General features: G+C 44.5%; 1 protein-coding gene across 3 annotated transcripts; it reads left to right on the forward strand.

Annotated features, from left to right (window-relative positions):
* The first annotated feature begins 648 nt into the window (after window positions 1-648).
* LOC8036154 (protein IMPACT) lies at window positions 649-15,051 on the forward strand. Of its 3 annotated transcripts, none has more exons than XM_040499770.2 (11): window positions 649-952; window positions 3,540-3,603; window positions 6,027-6,149; window positions 6,267-6,319; window positions 7,082-7,144; window positions 8,688-8,818; window positions 9,408-9,511; window positions 9,746-9,819; window positions 9,903-9,996; window positions 13,610-13,926; window positions 13,962-15,051. In XM_040499770.2, the coding sequence occupies exons 2-10, from the start codon at window positions 3,562-3,564 to the stop codon at window positions 13,805-13,807; spliced, it is 882 nt and encodes a 293-aa protein (XP_040355704.1). In that variant the 5' UTR covers window positions 649-952; window positions 3,540-3,561; the 3' UTR covers window positions 13,808-13,926; window positions 13,962-15,051. The 3 variants fall into 3 exon arrangements, with proteins under 3 accessions (XP_040355704.1, XP_040063132.1, XP_040063133.1); XM_040207198.3 differs by having other exon boundaries at window positions 649-818; XM_040207199.1 differs by having other exon boundaries at window positions 825-981.
* The last annotated feature ends 1,815 nt before the right edge of the window (window positions 15,052-16,866 follow it).

Genomic DNA, 16,866 nt, shown 5'->3' on the forward strand with positions numbered 1-16,866 from the left:
AAATAAAAAAAAACTAATACGTCAACAAAGTAAAAATAAAAAAAAGTTTCCTCGCTAAAAACCGTGACGTCAGAGAAAACAAAACAAACAAAAACAAGCAAAACAAATTTTTTTTGTCACGTGACGTTATATTTGTGACGTCACTTCCGGTCTTGTCGGGTCACGTGACCTGCCATTATTCCTCCTCCGAATCGCTCGTCAATGGCAGCCTCCTTATGGGGGTCACTTTCGAGTGCAGACCGGAACCCCGGTTTATCGCTCTAAGCCCCTCTACCTCGTTGGGCGGGCCGCCTCTTGGAACCCTGAGTACCACGTGACTCGCGCCGAGCTGCTCTGTCGGCCATGTTGTCGGCAAAACACGGGGTTCAAAGGGTTCAAAGGATTGCGCTACTCTGCTCCGTAGGAGCTATATAGTGCTCTAAGATCAGACAGTTAAAAGAAAAGTAGAAAAAAACCTTCGTAACACGATGAAGATGGTAATACTACACTGTTACAGTGCGGTGAAGCTAGACAAAGCAAATTTACTGCTACGGTGCTGTTGGTAACTGCTGTCATAGAGATCAGTGGTAACTGCATTTAAGATTGTCGTTTCCTCTCGCTTCTAGCTCTAGCTAGTGCCACTAAATAAGCTACGCTCTAGCTCTAGCTTATTTTTACGACTTTTGCGGCTTTCTGGATTTGCGTTGGGCTTGACCAAGGGCTTGACCACTGATCTCTACATGGGCTTGAGTTTGACACGTTCGACGCGTTGTCGACGCGGGACTGGCGGGACGACGGCGAGCGGGAGCAGCGAGAGTGGCAAGCGCAAAAGTTTCACTGTGAGTGTGGCCGATCATGGGTGATTGATAGTGATGACACGTGGCACCACAGGGGATGTGATCTCAGTGGAAGAACAGGTGGACGCTAGTGAAAGTAGCTCAGTCGTTTTCTGCTGCCACAAGGTTATTTCCAGGTACGCGATTGACATCTGTGACAAACGTAGTGCGTACGCACAAGCTGGAATGTATTAGATCTGCAAGTCGTACCACCAGCCGCACTGGCCGCACCCCGTACCATGAAGTGTCAAAAAGACAGAGCGAGCGAGCGAGCATGGGCACGCATTCATATACCGAAACCATTATGTTGGAACTCATGCGTCCGATTCCGAAACCATGAACGTGCGATTCACGAGTGCTCACGGATCACTTTATAAACCTGTCGTCACTTTCTAAAATGATTTCTTGTGGATCTTGTTGATGTTTTTGTCTGCTTTAATTTTGGGAATTCTGTCCCTTTCAATGCAATGACCATTCCAATTTTCTAAGTCTCTTCTAAGAGTTCCCCCCCCCCCCCCTCCCCCTCCCCCCAAGAAAAAAAACGTTTCATTCTTATCAGAAAAATAAACTACGCATCGCCGAGCACTCATCCTGCGCCGAAAGGTAAAGCTAAAGGTCCAAATCAGGTGCCAAAGTTTCAGCACGAACCAATATTTTATTCAAAAGTTGTTAGAGATTTTCTGAAAATTTCATTGGGAAAATGGGCCCATTTTCGCACGTTTTCGGTTTCTGGCGCCATAGAGCTCCGGCGGTCACAATTTTCCCATTGCTATTTTCAGAAAATCGCATAGCTCTTCAATAAAATATCAATTCGTACTGAAAATTTGGCATCTGGTTCAGGCGTATGTTGGCAAGTCCGGCTTCAGGGAGGTGCCATCTTGCTTGCTGGGGTGCGCTTGGTCGCGTCCTAATCCGATTACGAAGCCTTGCTAAGGTGTCATGATCGGATTATGGCCGGGCCCAAGTGCACCCCACTGGGCAAGATGGCGGCGCCCTGAGACCGGACTTGCAAACGTGTATACACAAACTCTACTCTGTTACATCACGGTGTGGTGGTGGCGCGTCGAGCACACTTCGATCCGGGGTTGTGGGTGGAAGTCGCCATGCGAGACGTGCATTTGTGCGTTGTTTTGAAAGAAACCAGACAAAAACCTGCCTTCTCGTCAAAACCGTAATTGGGACTGTACCAGAAGAGTCGAGAAAAGTTTGAAGATAATTTTTTATATGCTCGGTTCGTCCGAGAATGTGGATATGTGCCGTGAAAAGGGAAAACCAGACGCCGTCGGACCACGAATGCTTGGGCAGGAAGCACTTCGGTTTATATTCACGGATATTTGTGGTTATCAGATTTAGGTACTTTTGTTCCAACATGAATGCGGGAAAACTGTCAAGTTGTACGGACCATCTGCGGTCTACGTTCGGTGCGTCTTCAAGTTCAAACGGCCACCTGGTTGTTCAAAGTGCCGTCTGCTTTTTCAAATGTTTCTGCTTGTCGTCTGCTCTTTCAGACAACACCGGCCTGTAGATCAAACATTGGCCAGGTAATTGCGGTAATAAGTAAGTGAAGGTTGGTTGGGGTAAGCAGGCTCAGTGTAAACAGTTGATAGAAGGAGATGTTGATCATTCTTACCAGTGGCCATCATCGACTTGTTATTCCTAATTCACTTAGTCTGATCCTGCTTGTAATTTTCAGTATCGACGTCGACCATCTCAGCTACGGCTCACGCTTTTGTAGCCCGAGCGACGTCGCGACTGAAAACTGAGAGCGGAATCTCGTCATGCGAATCTGGCTTTAGCGTCCATTCTGCGGCGTCCATGCGGAATGAATCACTGCATGTCACATTATTCACGCGAAGTTTTGCGGTGTAACGAGCCTCGGTAATTTCGTCGAAGCCACTCAAGTAGTCAGACATTGCCAAGACGACATAGAATCAACAATTCCATTGTGATAAAGAGCACGGGGACTCCTACCGACGCCGACAACATCGCATTTCAATGGTTTGTTTATGGGCGACGGCGAGCTTCTTGCCCACATTTCATTGCGCATGCACGGCGCCGGTGGTATCAACTAGAGGCACTCCGGTTTGTTTGTAAACATGAGTTATTACGAGAGTTTGGCCAATAGGCGGAGCAAAGGCCGCCGCCTGTGCCAAATATTCCCCTTGCGGTTGAAGCATAAACTAAAAGTGCAAAACGGCGTCGACGAATCAGCAGACCGCGACGTCACAGTATTAGAAACAACATTTAAAGCGTGAAATAGAAGCGTTCGATCTTGGCATTTCGGTGACAATGGCGTCAATAGCAAATCATCAGCAATGATCGCAACTATGCAGTGGTTTGAAGCGCACATTCATTTATTCTCCCGTTGAATTTGGACATGACGAAAACCTTGCATGCGCCAAGTTTTCAATCACTAAGAGTTATATTTTTTTTATTCTAGCGACGTTAAAACTCTTTAAATTAGTCGAGTCATATTTTTAGAGCTCATGACCACTGCTAAGGGCTTTTTCGCGGCCTGTGATTGGCCGTGAGATACTCGTCTATTCAAACCAATGAATGGCGAGACTCTGCCAATATATGGCTCTGTCTGGTTCAGACCTCTAGCGCCACCTTTGGGTGGAAAATGGGCGTTCGGCGATGCACAATTTATTTTTGCGACGAAAAAACCTCCTAAAGTTTCTGTATATTGTTTGATTATTGCTGAATGATATTTTCCTTTTTCAGTTTTTAGTATAAAGCAATTAGCATGGAAGCTGCAGTCTTGGCTAATGGCAACATAGCATCCCAGGTATGTTCTCTCGCTTTTCTGTTTTCCTTGTATGTACAGGGTGCAGCAACAAGGACAAACAGATTTGTCACGCCTTGCAAAATTCAAATTACAAACGTGCATAGCTGTAATCGTACAAGCAAACTTGCTCTAAGAAAAAATTTTATGTACTTTTTTTTTTTTTTTTTTTTAAGAGCTCAAGTCACAACTTTTGCTATCGTGGAACATTCGAAATAAACCGAAATTGGAGGCCGTTGTATTTGCTATGCCCTCTACACGTAACATGTTTGCAAGTACGGCCTCAGGCTGCCGCCATCTTGCTTGCTTGGGGTACACTTGGGCGCGGCCGTAATCCGAGTACAATGCCTTGCTAAGTCGCACGATTGCGTCGTACAACACAGCGCCTCCCCATTGGCTTATCGTAAGAGTCGCCATGGCAACAGCTCGACGAAGGCAGTCTTAAAGGACAACTCCGGTCGAAAACAAAACCAAAATAAATGAGTGGTATCGCTTTAGTGGCACGAAATATGATCACAGCCGAAATACTATGTCAGAGTGAAGCTACTTACTCCACTAAAACTGATTTTGAAGATGTGACCAGCTGCTCTTTAGCAGGCGGCAAGTGAATTAGCTTTCAGTTGAGGAACACTGGTGCAGCACCCATGTGACGTCGCGTCGCGGTGGAGCTGCAGTTGATTGGTTGTATGACGTACCCTAGCACCACAATGACGTCACGCTGCGGCCATATGGCTGATGATTAGTGTCCATCCATCAGTTAAAAAATGTTGCCTGGAGTTTCCCTTTAACCCCTTGCCTACTCATTTTTTTTCTTTAAAGATCGTACAGAAAGCTTGATTTAAATCAAGCAATTTGCATCAAAATAAAGAAATACGTTTCCTTGGCTTTCAGGCGTAGTCTCGTGCTCTATACCAGGACTTCTGGTCGTCTCCTCTTCTTCAGTAGTTCTTCACAGTATGATAGAAATCGAGAGATTAGCAGAAAACTCACATAGGACATCGTTTTGCTGAAAATTGGGGTCTCCACTATGGACCTCTTGGACCAGTTCATTTTGACTGTATGTTTTTTCACTTGCGTCATAATGATGCACAAGGCAAAGTATGCCTTTATCTCATCCGGAGTGGTGTCAAACCATTGCTCCTCATAGCATTTCTTGGGACGATCCTCGTCGCCCATCTCTTGTTCGGCGTAGCGATTTGTCTCAGCAGAGACAGACGCCCAAAAATCATGACTTGCAAACACGGAAAAGGTCGACAAGGCGCTTGTCTTCTCACCAAGACTGCGTTGAACCCTTGCTGACACACCTGGGGTTTCTACAAAGGTGAACTGAGCAGGCTGGTTGTCCCTCTTCTCCCAGTTCCACTGACGTCCAGACGCCGAAGTCGATGAAATGCTTCCAGGATTCGCATTGTTTTCAACACTTTTCTCACTGTTCGTTGAACTCTCATCGGATTCCGGGTAATCGGAAAGGCAGCAGGATTCGTCGTCAGAAATACTGGCGCATTCATCACTTTCAAAAAGAAGTCTTTGTATATCTTCGTCGGCCAAAGCAGACCTCCGCACCGAAGACATGTTTTTGGCGCACTTGCTTACAATAGCGCGCTTATTTTTTGTCAATGGAGCACCCTCTCTCTGTCAAAAGGCAAAGCAAACAAGAAAAGAACCCAAGGTAAACAAAAGCAACAGGGGTAGTGCTGCCATCTGCCGCAGAGCTCACAAAACAAGCTCTGAAACCGTAACACAAGTCACACTCGTGGTCGGGTTTTATGGTCCGTAAATGGCGGCACGAGTGACACTCGTTATTAGTAGGCAAGGGGTTAACGCAGTCAAACATAGTCAAACGCAACTGTGTGAAGAAGCCTTAAGGCGTTGCAATTGGATTATGGCCGTGCTGAAGCGCACCCCAAGCGAACAAGATGGCGGTGCCCGGAGGTCGTACTTGCAAACGTGTGTATCAGCCCGTTTGTTGCCCGCACACCAGTTTATAAGCTCACTCTCGGGTGGCTTGCTGAACGGGCTGAACTCAAAAATACCAAGAACCGATAGTAGAGGCTGGCGATGAGCAAGATTAATACTTTAATTGACAGCGACGAACATCCAGTCTAGGACACGAGATATGAATGGCCTCCATTTTTGCTCTACTTTTAATATTTTACCACCTCCAACTTGAGCTCTAAAAAAATACATAAAGCTTCTTATGAAACTATGTTTGCGTGCCCAATTTCAGGTAAGTTCATGGACTCGGCATGCCAAACGCGTTTGTCCTTATGGCCGCACCCTGTAGATGTTGTTGTTCTTTACCAAGAGGTGTGACCGTAACAGGCCCTCCCAGGCATATATTTTTTTTTATTGAACCTGCTTCCATTTTAAATATTATTTTTAACTGGACTGAACATAAAACCAAGGAGAAGCGCTGGGTGTTTCAGGCTGACGAGATTGAAGCACTCTCGGCAATCTACCAGGATGAATGGAAAGTGGAAGATGCTGCTGATTGTGTCTACAGGATCACACTCTGCAATGAAAACAACAACCACAAGCTTGATTTCAAGGCAAGTTTTCTGAACAGGAACTTGCACCCATTTAATTACAGGCAACAAATTACTGCTTGAATATGGTGTCTTCAAGTTTAAGATGTATTTCCCTGACATATCTGCACAATTTTGTAGGTCAGGCTTCCACCGGAATATCCATCTGATGCACCTCCAATCTACGAAATTAGGTAAATGAGGTCTTAAGGATCACTTGGGATCTGGCAGCTGTGAGGAGTCCATATCATTGTTGTAATTGTTCTAGCAAACAGTAGTTGCTCCATTGAAAAATTGTGATTAAATACATTTTAAAAGCTGAATGGGTTCTTCTGATCTTTGGGAAAACGACCAATTGACAGGCTAAACTCAGGGGCGGATTTAGGGGGGGGGTCCGGATGTCCTGATCCCCCTCTTGATTTCTGCATGCGTGAAATTTAGGGCGTGAACCGAGGGAGAGGGGGAGGGGGTTCCTTAACATATGGTACGCTCACCAACACCTGACCCCCCCTCAGGAAATTCCTGCATCCGCCCCTGGCTAAACTACTATTACTAGTAAAATAGAGCAGTGGATGCTGACATCACCTGCAAGGGATATCCTCCTTGAGGCACAAAAAGCTATGTGTTTACTTTGCTGGAGCAACTTCAGGAAGTGCTCACTTTGCACATACATGATGTAGTAGTTTGGCTCCAACGTTTTGACTGGAACAGAAAGAACGAAAAATCAGAGTGTGTATAACAAGCTGAAAATTTTTACTCTGAGTTTTCAGTTTTACCTTTTGACATTCCAAACTGCAGCTTTGTGTATGTTAATACTGATAATAAAATCTCTGGAAATGCTCTATCTATTGTTGGTAGTGACAGAAACTTCCAACTTTAAATTATTTTCTCTTCTTTATTTATCTTGACTGAAATGCTTTGCTTTAATACTGTCGTTCATCTGTTACCCTCTTCAGTGCACCATGGATGAGCCATGAAGATAAGACAAGACTCTCGAATACCTTGGAAGATCATTATTGGTATGTGAAAAACAGGGTTCGGGTGGTACATATGCTGTGCCTCATATCGGGTGTGAGGTTCTCGTGAGAAAAGAAATATCTAACATGAACACCTGTGGAGCTTTACAGTACAGGGTATGTTTGGGGCATACTTTTCTCACCAACCAATGTGTGTGAGATATGTGATGTCGACACCTCTTCTCAAACTGAACTAGAGATTTAACTGCAAGCCTCTGGCTCTTGAGCTCATAAAAAATAAGAAAAAATAATAGGGAAGTGAGAAAACAATCATTTTGGCTTTCTCCCTCTGTCTTAATAAATAAATTAAACAGCCAGCAACCAGGAAGTTGATCATGTTAAACATTACCCGAGACTGTGGTAAAGGATGGGAAACTTAGTAGAAGGAAAAAGAGTTGATTTTTTGGACATTCCTTTCTTTTCCTTCTAAGCTTTCCATCTTTTACCACAGTCTCTGATAATTTTAAGTGAGATGAACTTCCACCAGCTCTCCTGCACACTCACTGGATTTTTGTTTTAACTAGGAAGTGTCACCAGAAACCAGTGATGCCAATAATTCAGCCTGCAGCAAAAATTGGAGTGGACAGATTATTTGCATTACCATTACCAGCAGTGGCATAGCTGGGGAGCTTTAGGGGATCAAAGCTTCCACCCCCTACAATTTTTTTTTTTATATATAAATTATAATTTAATTTTAGCATGCCTAGCAGTGGTGTTTGGGCCGAGTCACCAGGTTGCGTTGCCGTTCAGGACGAGCCCCCCCCCCCCCCCCCCCTCCCCTCTCCTCTCCTCTCCTCTCCCTCCCCTTTGAAATAAAATCGCCACTGATTATCAGAGTTGAAACCCAAAGTCAAATCATAGCAGCTCCCTTGTTGAAAGCAGGCGATCGCTTGTAGTATAAAAATTAAATGGCGCACAATTTTCCGGTGCTAGTTGCCAGTACAAGACTGGTAGTTTTACTAATAAAACACATTGAATGGGCACAAAACCAGTCGAAAGGCTGTTTATTGGGTTATTTCGGCTTTGCAAAAGCCCTTTGCAGACCGCCGACTCCAACTGTTGGCTGTTGCACCAATGAGATACATGTTCACTCGGGGAGAACTTTCTGTGGCAGTGCAGTTAAAGGTATGAGAATGCTTGCCCTCGCCCAGATTGAGCCCCAATTAAAGCTACGCGTGCGCTCTCCTCCTCTCCTCAGAAGTGCCACAGAAGGTTGTCCCTGGGCGTAGTTTGCAGACGGCCATGGTAGGTAGAGAAAAAATATTTTTAATTTCTTTACTTTTTGTTTAAGTGAGGGTCATTGATATACAAAATGCACCACCTACAGAATACCCCAGTGGTAAATAGCAGTCTGATCCCAAGAAACCGATTTATGCAGGCCCTTCAAAGGGCCAACATGGATTCACCCAGACCAACTGAAAGAACTGTGTAGAAACAAGAATAGGATTGTTCTTGTTTTTTTGATACATGTTTTCCACTTCTGCATTTCTGCTCCAAGTAAACCTACTTGCCCATTGATGGTAACTGTACAGTGCTTTGCTTGCAGTGATCACTTGGGGGAAAATATACTCTTTGACTGGGTCGAAATTGCGCGCAAAGCCCTGCTCGAAGGAACACTGGAAACCCGGGCTGGTGATGTGCTTGTGGACCCAGTCGCACTGCTGGAAATCAACTCTGGTATGAACTTTCATACAATATGTTTGGCCAAGTTCAAAACTCATTTTGATCAAGTGAGCATAGTGAATGAAGTGGGGAGGTACCACATTTGATGCTGGCCTGCTATGGAAAGTGAAGGTTAGTGGTTGAACAAAGCTGTGGCCATAGTGGCATAATAGACTGAAGTACAACAATAAAATTGAAATGGGACCTTATTCCTTACTTTGCAGTGAAGTGAAAGTTTGCTAACGATAGATTAACAAATGCTGCACTTTTAGAAGAGCGAAGTTAGTGCTTATGTAAAGTGCAAGAAAATTAGATTTTGAGGCTTATTGTGCTCATGTTGGAAGCTGCAAGAGTGAATATAGCTATCAGCTCTGTGACTCGTTGCATCATACCTTGCTCGTTCATTACAATTGCATTGTTCATTCGTTCACCGAGTCTTCGTATCGGACAAACCCTGCGAGGCTAGGAAACACCAATAACCCCTTGCAAGTCAAAACCTGGCTCTCACTATATTTCAATGGGGGTGTAAGGACAGCATATGTGCTTTTACTCAAGAATATTTGAGTATTCAAACTCTTGTGTCAATGTCCCTTTTAAATTGCAGAGGTCGACAGCACAGATGAGCCAGAAATCTTTCACGGTGATACTTTGGAGGACCGTAGAAGCGTTTTCCAAGCTCATCTAGCTGAGGTTCACAACCTCAGACAGGTTGGTGAATTCAGCTTCTTATAAAATGATGTGCAAGTAGATTAAATGCAATATTAGTCTTATCCCCTACAACTGAAAAGAAAAAAAATAAAGAACAAGTAGACTTTGACAATGTTAAAACCACCAATTTTATGTAATAAACAAACAATGCATTATCATCTTGGCTTTGATCAGGAAAGTAATTGTGAAATATTTCATGGGTGCGACTATACCTTTGTGAACTATTAAATATAGGTGGAACAAGTCCTGAACAGGTTGAAGACAAATCGCAAGATTGCAGAAGCTACACACAACATTTGGGCTTATCGGTATGCCTTACATAGTATTTCCTAGATTTAGTGCTGCATGTGTGGCTTTGGTCATTTCACTTCGGTTGCACATTCTCTTATAGGATTTTGCAGACAGAGCCACGAAGTGTGCTTCAAAAGGACTCTGCAGATGATGGAGAAACATATGCAGGAACCCGGCTTCTTCATTTGTTGGATGCAAGTATAAGTGTGAATTTATGCAATTGGGGAAAAAAAAGAACACTAGCCGGATTCTACCTAGTTAGTGTCCCAAAAGGAGATATTTTAAAGGCATAATGTATAGTCTCCTGCAATACGAAAGACCCACTTGAAACGTGTGGCGGTGACGGCGGCAAGTGGGGCTGTGACGTTTTTTTTTTTTTTTTTTTTTGTTGGCGTGTTGTTTGTTTTAAAGCAAAAAGTGGTTTCTTTTTTTTTTTTTTTTTCGTGGGTTTTCTTGCTTGCCTGCAAGAAAAAAACCTGGCGATCTCGTGTCATTTCTTTCCTTCCTTTATGTATCTGGGTTCCCTCCTAGGCCTATTGTTTCGGTTCTGCCTCCGTGTTCAGGACGAACCGACTTAGAATTTGAGTCACCTTGAAAACTTTTTTTTTTTTTTTTTTTACATTGTGGACGACCTTGGGGGGGAGAATGGTATAAAGGCGTTACGAAATAAATTTTGTTAGCCGAGTCTGAGACGCTTGTCTGTCACCTTCTGCCCGTCCTAAAATATCCGCAAGTTTCTTTCACAGTCTCGGGGTTTAAACATCACGATTAATACGCAGCAGCTCGCCTGCAAGTTGACCATTTTTAACTAATAGTCGCGACTATTTTTCTTTTTTTTTAGTTTTGGGCATATTATGTTGGAACAGGCACTGCTAAATAATCATATTTAGAAAAGAAATGCCTTGAAGAGTGCATTTGTTTGTTATGAAAAACAATTGCAGAGCTAGTAGATGTGGGTGCAACTGTGACATGACGAACTGCTCCCCACCACGAATCCAAAACTAAAAACTCGTAAGCACGCTTCAGCTGAGCTCCGAGCAAGTCCTCCCCTTGAGGTAGAATGGAATTGTCCAGAGCGCACGCAGCGCCCCTGTCAGCCACTGTCTCGGCTACACGCCCCGAATGGGTCTTTCATATCGCAGGAGACTACATGTCCAGATCAGCGATCTTAGTGCCTCAAGATCGCAGTGCGAACTGTTCCAACAGGGCACGTATTAATCGCATTTTCCAGGTCATCGATAAGGTTCCGTTTTCGGTGTCAACGTGTTCGTAAAATTCGCAGGGTGTTTTTCAGTTTATTTTTAATTGAAAATTTGACATTTATCACTACCATTAAAATTCTGGTGCAATGAAATTCACATTTATTGGAGCTAAATTTAGTTATACAGATCATGTGATGTTAACTTGGACACCTCCGTTCCCCCCCAAAAGTCTTCCATAATGCGAGTCGTCCATTACAACGAGACAGAAAATGCATGTATTCATGCAGCTCATCCCCGAAAATTGCGTCTACAGTGCAATCCACTTATAACAAGAATGAGAAAACCCAAAAATTCAATTGTTATAACTGATTATCGTTGTATCAGGGCTAGAAAGTAAGCGTTTCTAGTCTAGAAACTCTAGAAAGGGATCGTTATAAGCAGTACATCATTATCTGTGGTACCGTTATAAGTGGATTGCACTGCATGTATAGCGGGGTATCCATGTTGGCAAGACTCGACCGTATTCTCAGTACATTTTCCGAAACAGAGACTGACCACTCTGCTCAATATCATCATCAGTGCTTAAAACATATTACTATGGTGCCTGGAATGTGCAACTGGTGAGTTTATCGTCCTATACCGCCTGTGTCCTGCCCGAAGTGGCAACGAATTGCGTCGGAGAAGCCGGCATCTGATGCTGTCTGATGTCGCATTCCTGGCGGTTGGTTGTGAATGTTCTGGCGAATAAGGCGAGCAGATGCTAGGGTCGCCGTTGTCGTGGTACGTCAACTTGTGTGTGCTTTTGCTTCTGTCGACTGCCGGCGACTCTGCAGCTGTGTCACCACCAGGATCGCGGCAGGAAACAGTACAAGAGTTTTATGATGTCGTCTGGTGGGAATCGAGGGACCACTTCCAAGCACCATAATACTACTAACGGCAGCTTCTTGGTACCTCCAGTAGACCTGCTGGCTGATAAAAAAACTGAAGTGAAGAGTTGAAGGCAAGCGCTCGTGCAGATAACACGAGGTTCAGAAATTTAATGCGATGCAGATATCGGATAAAAGCGCTGCGTCCACTGCATCTGCTCTGTGTGCCAATCAGTGTTTCGGCTCACATCTGGGTCAGTCGCTGTCTATACTGAAATGAATGGAGCAAGAACTGAATGGCGAAGAAAATATTCTCCTTCCGTTGACATACAAATACAACTCTGCCCGAATAAATGAGCAACGCACACAGAACTTTGTTGCAGCAATTGGTATGGCAAGAGTTGGGCTGCTATTTTAGCCATTAGATGGCGCTGAATTTCTGAAAGTGTGTACATATCCTCTAGAATTCTGATTAAAAAGATATAGTACCCACACACACAAGCACCAAAAGGAAAAGAAAAGCATTTTAATTGTGGGCAGCAATATTTACAACACATAGCACTATACACCGTCGTTGCCATTAACACTGTTTGAAGTAGACTAGAGATTGTAATAAAATCGTGCATACTTTACAAGGTTTTAGTCGCTCATAAGCCTCCAGTCGACATTTGCACTGGAGACTGGGAGAGCTACTTGCCTCATCCTGCAATGCGAGAGCATTGGCAAGTGCCAACTGGACAGTGCACCTTCCATTCGTAACTTCCACCGTTAAAAAAACACTACCCTCTTATTCCTTTACATAGTCGGGAACCTAAACAATGGGTTCTACAATGCACATGGTCAGATTAGCTCCCTTCGTACCCAGAAAAGGCAAATATGATAAACCTCCCTTTGTCAGACATCCAATCATTGAAAGAAGGCTGGACAGTGGACTGGCTTCTCATGATTGCTGACCCGGCACTTTACTGAGACTGATGCGATTTTCCTTTCGTCATTGTAACTTCCATCATAGAAGTGTTTCAGATAAATTTAAATTGAAGATTTTACTATAGTCGGTTACAAGTCAAGAAGGTAGCGGCAAATGCCCCTCAAAGGGAATCATATATCCCTCCGCCAGCTTCGCATCCAATAGCGTCCCATTGTTTCCGTGACGTCGCGGCCAACGCGCGAGGAGGGTCTTGCCTTTCTGTACATATTTGCTTTATCTTTCGACTTTGACTTAGCATTGTGGAAGCCACGAGAGGGAGATTAGAGTTTTGCCCCTCCGATGGAAACAAATACGACTTTCGGGGATTAGCTTCCCCCTCCGATGGATACAAAGGCTGCTTTCAGGGGCTCGGTTCCCTCTCCGATGAATACAAAGGTCGCTTTCTTAAAAAGTGTGATCGGAGACAAGTTGGTAATCCATTGAAGCGGAACAAGTAGCGTTTCCAGTCAACTCTTCTTTCGACTGCGGAGAGATTTGAAACGGGCGCATCACGCTTGTGGGAGGAGCTTCTCCTACCTTCTTGACTTGTAACCGACTATAGCAAGCATTTTCTAGATTTTATCGGTTTCGTCTGAGAAGGTGAGAACGTGCCAGTTATGATCCAGTACAGAAAATGTAGATACTTAAACTAGTGCTCAATTTTCATCGTGGTACTTGTGAAGGGTTTTTGTTCCAGAGCGAGCCCAAAACCAGTGTAACAAGTCCAGTCCAACATATGGGGAATTGTGTATGCTTTGCAATTTTCTTGCAGATTCTGGATGCCACCAACGTCTACGTTGTGGTAACGCGGTGGTATGGAGGAACACACTTGGGGCCTGACCGGTACAAACACATAAACAAAGTTGCCAGGGACCTTCTCGAGTGCCATGGTTACATCAAGAAGCAAGGATCAGCTGCGAATACGAAGGGCAAAAGCAAGAAACGAAACAGCCCTGCAAAGAGGAATTGAGAGGTTTTGTTTTAGCATCTAAATGGATCTCCAACAAGTTCTTTACTAGTGCAAGGTTTTACACAACTGCTCTTGCATTCAATTTGCAATTGGACGGTGTGCATTATAAATGTGGGCAGGCTAAATGCACGGTGTGCATTATAAATGTGGGCAGGCTAAATGCTTGCATTAAACTGTTGATTGACAATCATTGCACATCACCGTTGTGGTGAGCTGGTGTCGTGGAAACGTTTCAGCTGTATTTGCTGAGCATCTGACTGTGATATATGCTGTACCCCCAAAGATTTCATTATGTGCCTTCGAAGACTACTATTTCTGTAAAAGAGAAGGGAAACAAGTGTTCAAGGAATACAGAAAAGACGCAAATGTACAGAGCGGTCCACAAACGAAATACGGACACATGGCCGGCGCTCCGCACAGCGCCAGCTGCCGGCACTTGCAGAGGCTTAGCGCAAATGCAATGACCACCATAGGTGGCACTTGCCACATGTCCACAACTACTGCATCGCAGCGTGCACCAGCAGATGACGTGCGGCACATACCACCTTTGGTGCTATCTGCCTCTGCGCTGAGCCTCTGAGAGCGCTTGCAGCCGGCGCTGTGTGGAGCACCGGCCGCGCATTCCGGTGTTCCCCTGAAGAGTGGACTGCTCTGTACATGGCAAGAATTAGTGAATTGCCTCACCCTCTTTTCAGAAGAGTTTTGTATATTTTCAAAAATGAAAGTGTATGCTTGCCTGGAGAAGACATAAAAATAGGCCAGTGTCTTCAGAAAAATACATACTGTGTCACTTGGTGAATGTTTTCAGAATGGGGGCTACATTTGAGAACACTTACTGTGGCAATGAAGCCAAAGTTACTGGTGCCTGTGCACTCGTGGAGCTTGAGCGCCCATCAAAGCTGTGCACACATACTCTTCACTTTTGGAATGCCACTGTGTCCCCGAGTATAGCAGTGCTATGCATTCATAAGTATCACCCTTGGCATTCAAGACACTACCCAGCGTATTAGTAACAGGGCACTGCAATTTCACATGGCCAAAAGCCGTAAGCCTACTCTAAAATGCTGTGGAGGCACCCACTGTTAACATTTCGTGAACTTCAGAATTCTGCAAATTATTCGCCAAGCACCCACCCCCTCCAAAGCGCCGGCATCAGCCAAAAATATGCACCCTGTTGTGGAGGTCACAAGACCGCCTGTGGCGATATCATGTGAAAATAAATGTGCTATCTCCAATTCCAATCACCTCGCCTTCAAAGCTCTTTATTGGCCGCCATCTTGGTTTTTACCAATTTGACTGGAGAAGTGCCCATGGCTAGATTAACTCAGTTTTCAGTTTCTGCGCTTTCTCAGTATTTTACGGTAAGTAAAACAACTTGCATGGTTCCAGATATGCTGGTTGCCCCTTCCATCGAATTTCTAAGCAACCTTAATTTAGAGTCTTCAGGCAGTGTAAACATCACTGTAAGTATAGACTGAATGAAGTATAGGATCACCATAATGGCTTTTGTGAAAGCTTCAATTCTTTACGAGAAGTGACAAAGTTCCATCCTTGGAAGACATGACAAAGTTCTATCTTCTATCTATACTTGGTATACAATGCTGTCAGAGCTATTGGTGCGAGCAAATGGCTTCATCCATGGTTTCATTTGTGCGAGAATGCATGCAAATGATCCGAGAGATCAAACCCCATGCACGTGCCAGCGACTTTGACAGCGTCAAACACCAAGTATAAAATGGATTATAGAGTAGTCTCGCAGAGCTGTATACATGATGCAAGACTTTGTACTATCAAGTACAAATGTATTCAGTGTTGGCTGCTCTACTTAAAGAACAGAGGAAGTACATTTGCAGAGCATTTAAGTGTTGTCCGAACCGATTAAAATGTTGAAAATTTGCACCTGCACCACAAGCTCTTTCAGTTACCCCCGTTGGCCGTCGGAGAGCGCAGCCATAGCAATTCCCAGCTATTCGCGACTCTAGCAAACTACAGGGGGCGTGCTGGTCAGTAGAGCCCTGCGCGGATTAGAGCACTATATAGCTCCTTCAGAGCAGAGTAGCGCAATCGAGAATGCCATCTCTCGGCGAGTAGCGGCGAACGCCCGAGGGTTCTAACTCCGGGCACAAATGCATAGAGAACGTGAGAAAATCTCCGTTTCTTGAATATTTCGGGGATGTACGGAATGACAATAGTTTTTGACATAATAAAGGAACAGTTAACAATAATTTGCGCTAAGTTTTGTGCCATGCAATAACGTAATTTGTTTAAAAAATGCTTGAGCGGCATCATACAGCAGACGACGCGGCGACGTCACACCGTTCACGTGACCCGCTCCGGCCAATCCCCATGAAGTCCATCTCCGCTGCGCAAAACAATCGTCTGCTTCAAACGCCATTGCCTTGGAAATTGCCTTCTCACAATTTTCACATGCATCCAATATTATTAAAACTTTGAGAAAGTGTTTAGTGCTTTACCAACTTTACGACAGACTAGTTTCGAAAAGTGTGAACTCGGCGTTTATTTTTTAATCAGCCGGGTTGAGTCGATCTCCATGTATTCTCCCATAGAGCGGGCTGCCTCCTGGAACCCTGAGTACCACGTGACTCGCGCCGAGCTGCTCTGTCGGCCATGTTGTCGGCGAAACACGCGGATCAAAGGATTGCGCTACTCTGCTCCGTAGGAGCTATATAGTGCTCAAGCGCGGATAACAGTTTGAGTATCCGATCCACATCCGCAGACTTCGTATCCGCATCCGCAAACTTTTTACATTATTGTATCCGTATCCGATCCGCATACTTTGTATCCGTATCCGAACCGCAAAATGTGGAACCATGTCAATGTTCTTGCTAACCACCAGAGGTTACTATTACATTTAGACTAGAAAAATCAGCGGAAATCACGCCGACCGCGTTTTTCCCCGCCACACGCGGAATCGGAAACTTTCACCCATGGCCCCTTCCTTAACTCTCCCCTGAAGTCTGAACACCTTAAAAAAAAGATCAAAAAAAAAAAAAAAAAAGAAAGTTTGGAAAGAGAGGAGAAGCAGTGGTAGGAAGGCA

The sequence above is a fragment of the Ixodes scapularis genome, unplaced genomic scaffold (genome assembly GCF_016920785.2).
Source record: "Ixodes scapularis isolate PalLabHiFi unplaced genomic scaffold, ASM1692078v2 PGA_scaffold9__187_contigs__length_104089568, whole genome shotgun sequence".
Lineage (NCBI taxonomy): Eukaryota > Metazoa > Arthropoda > Arachnida > Ixodida > Ixodidae > Ixodes > Ixodes scapularis.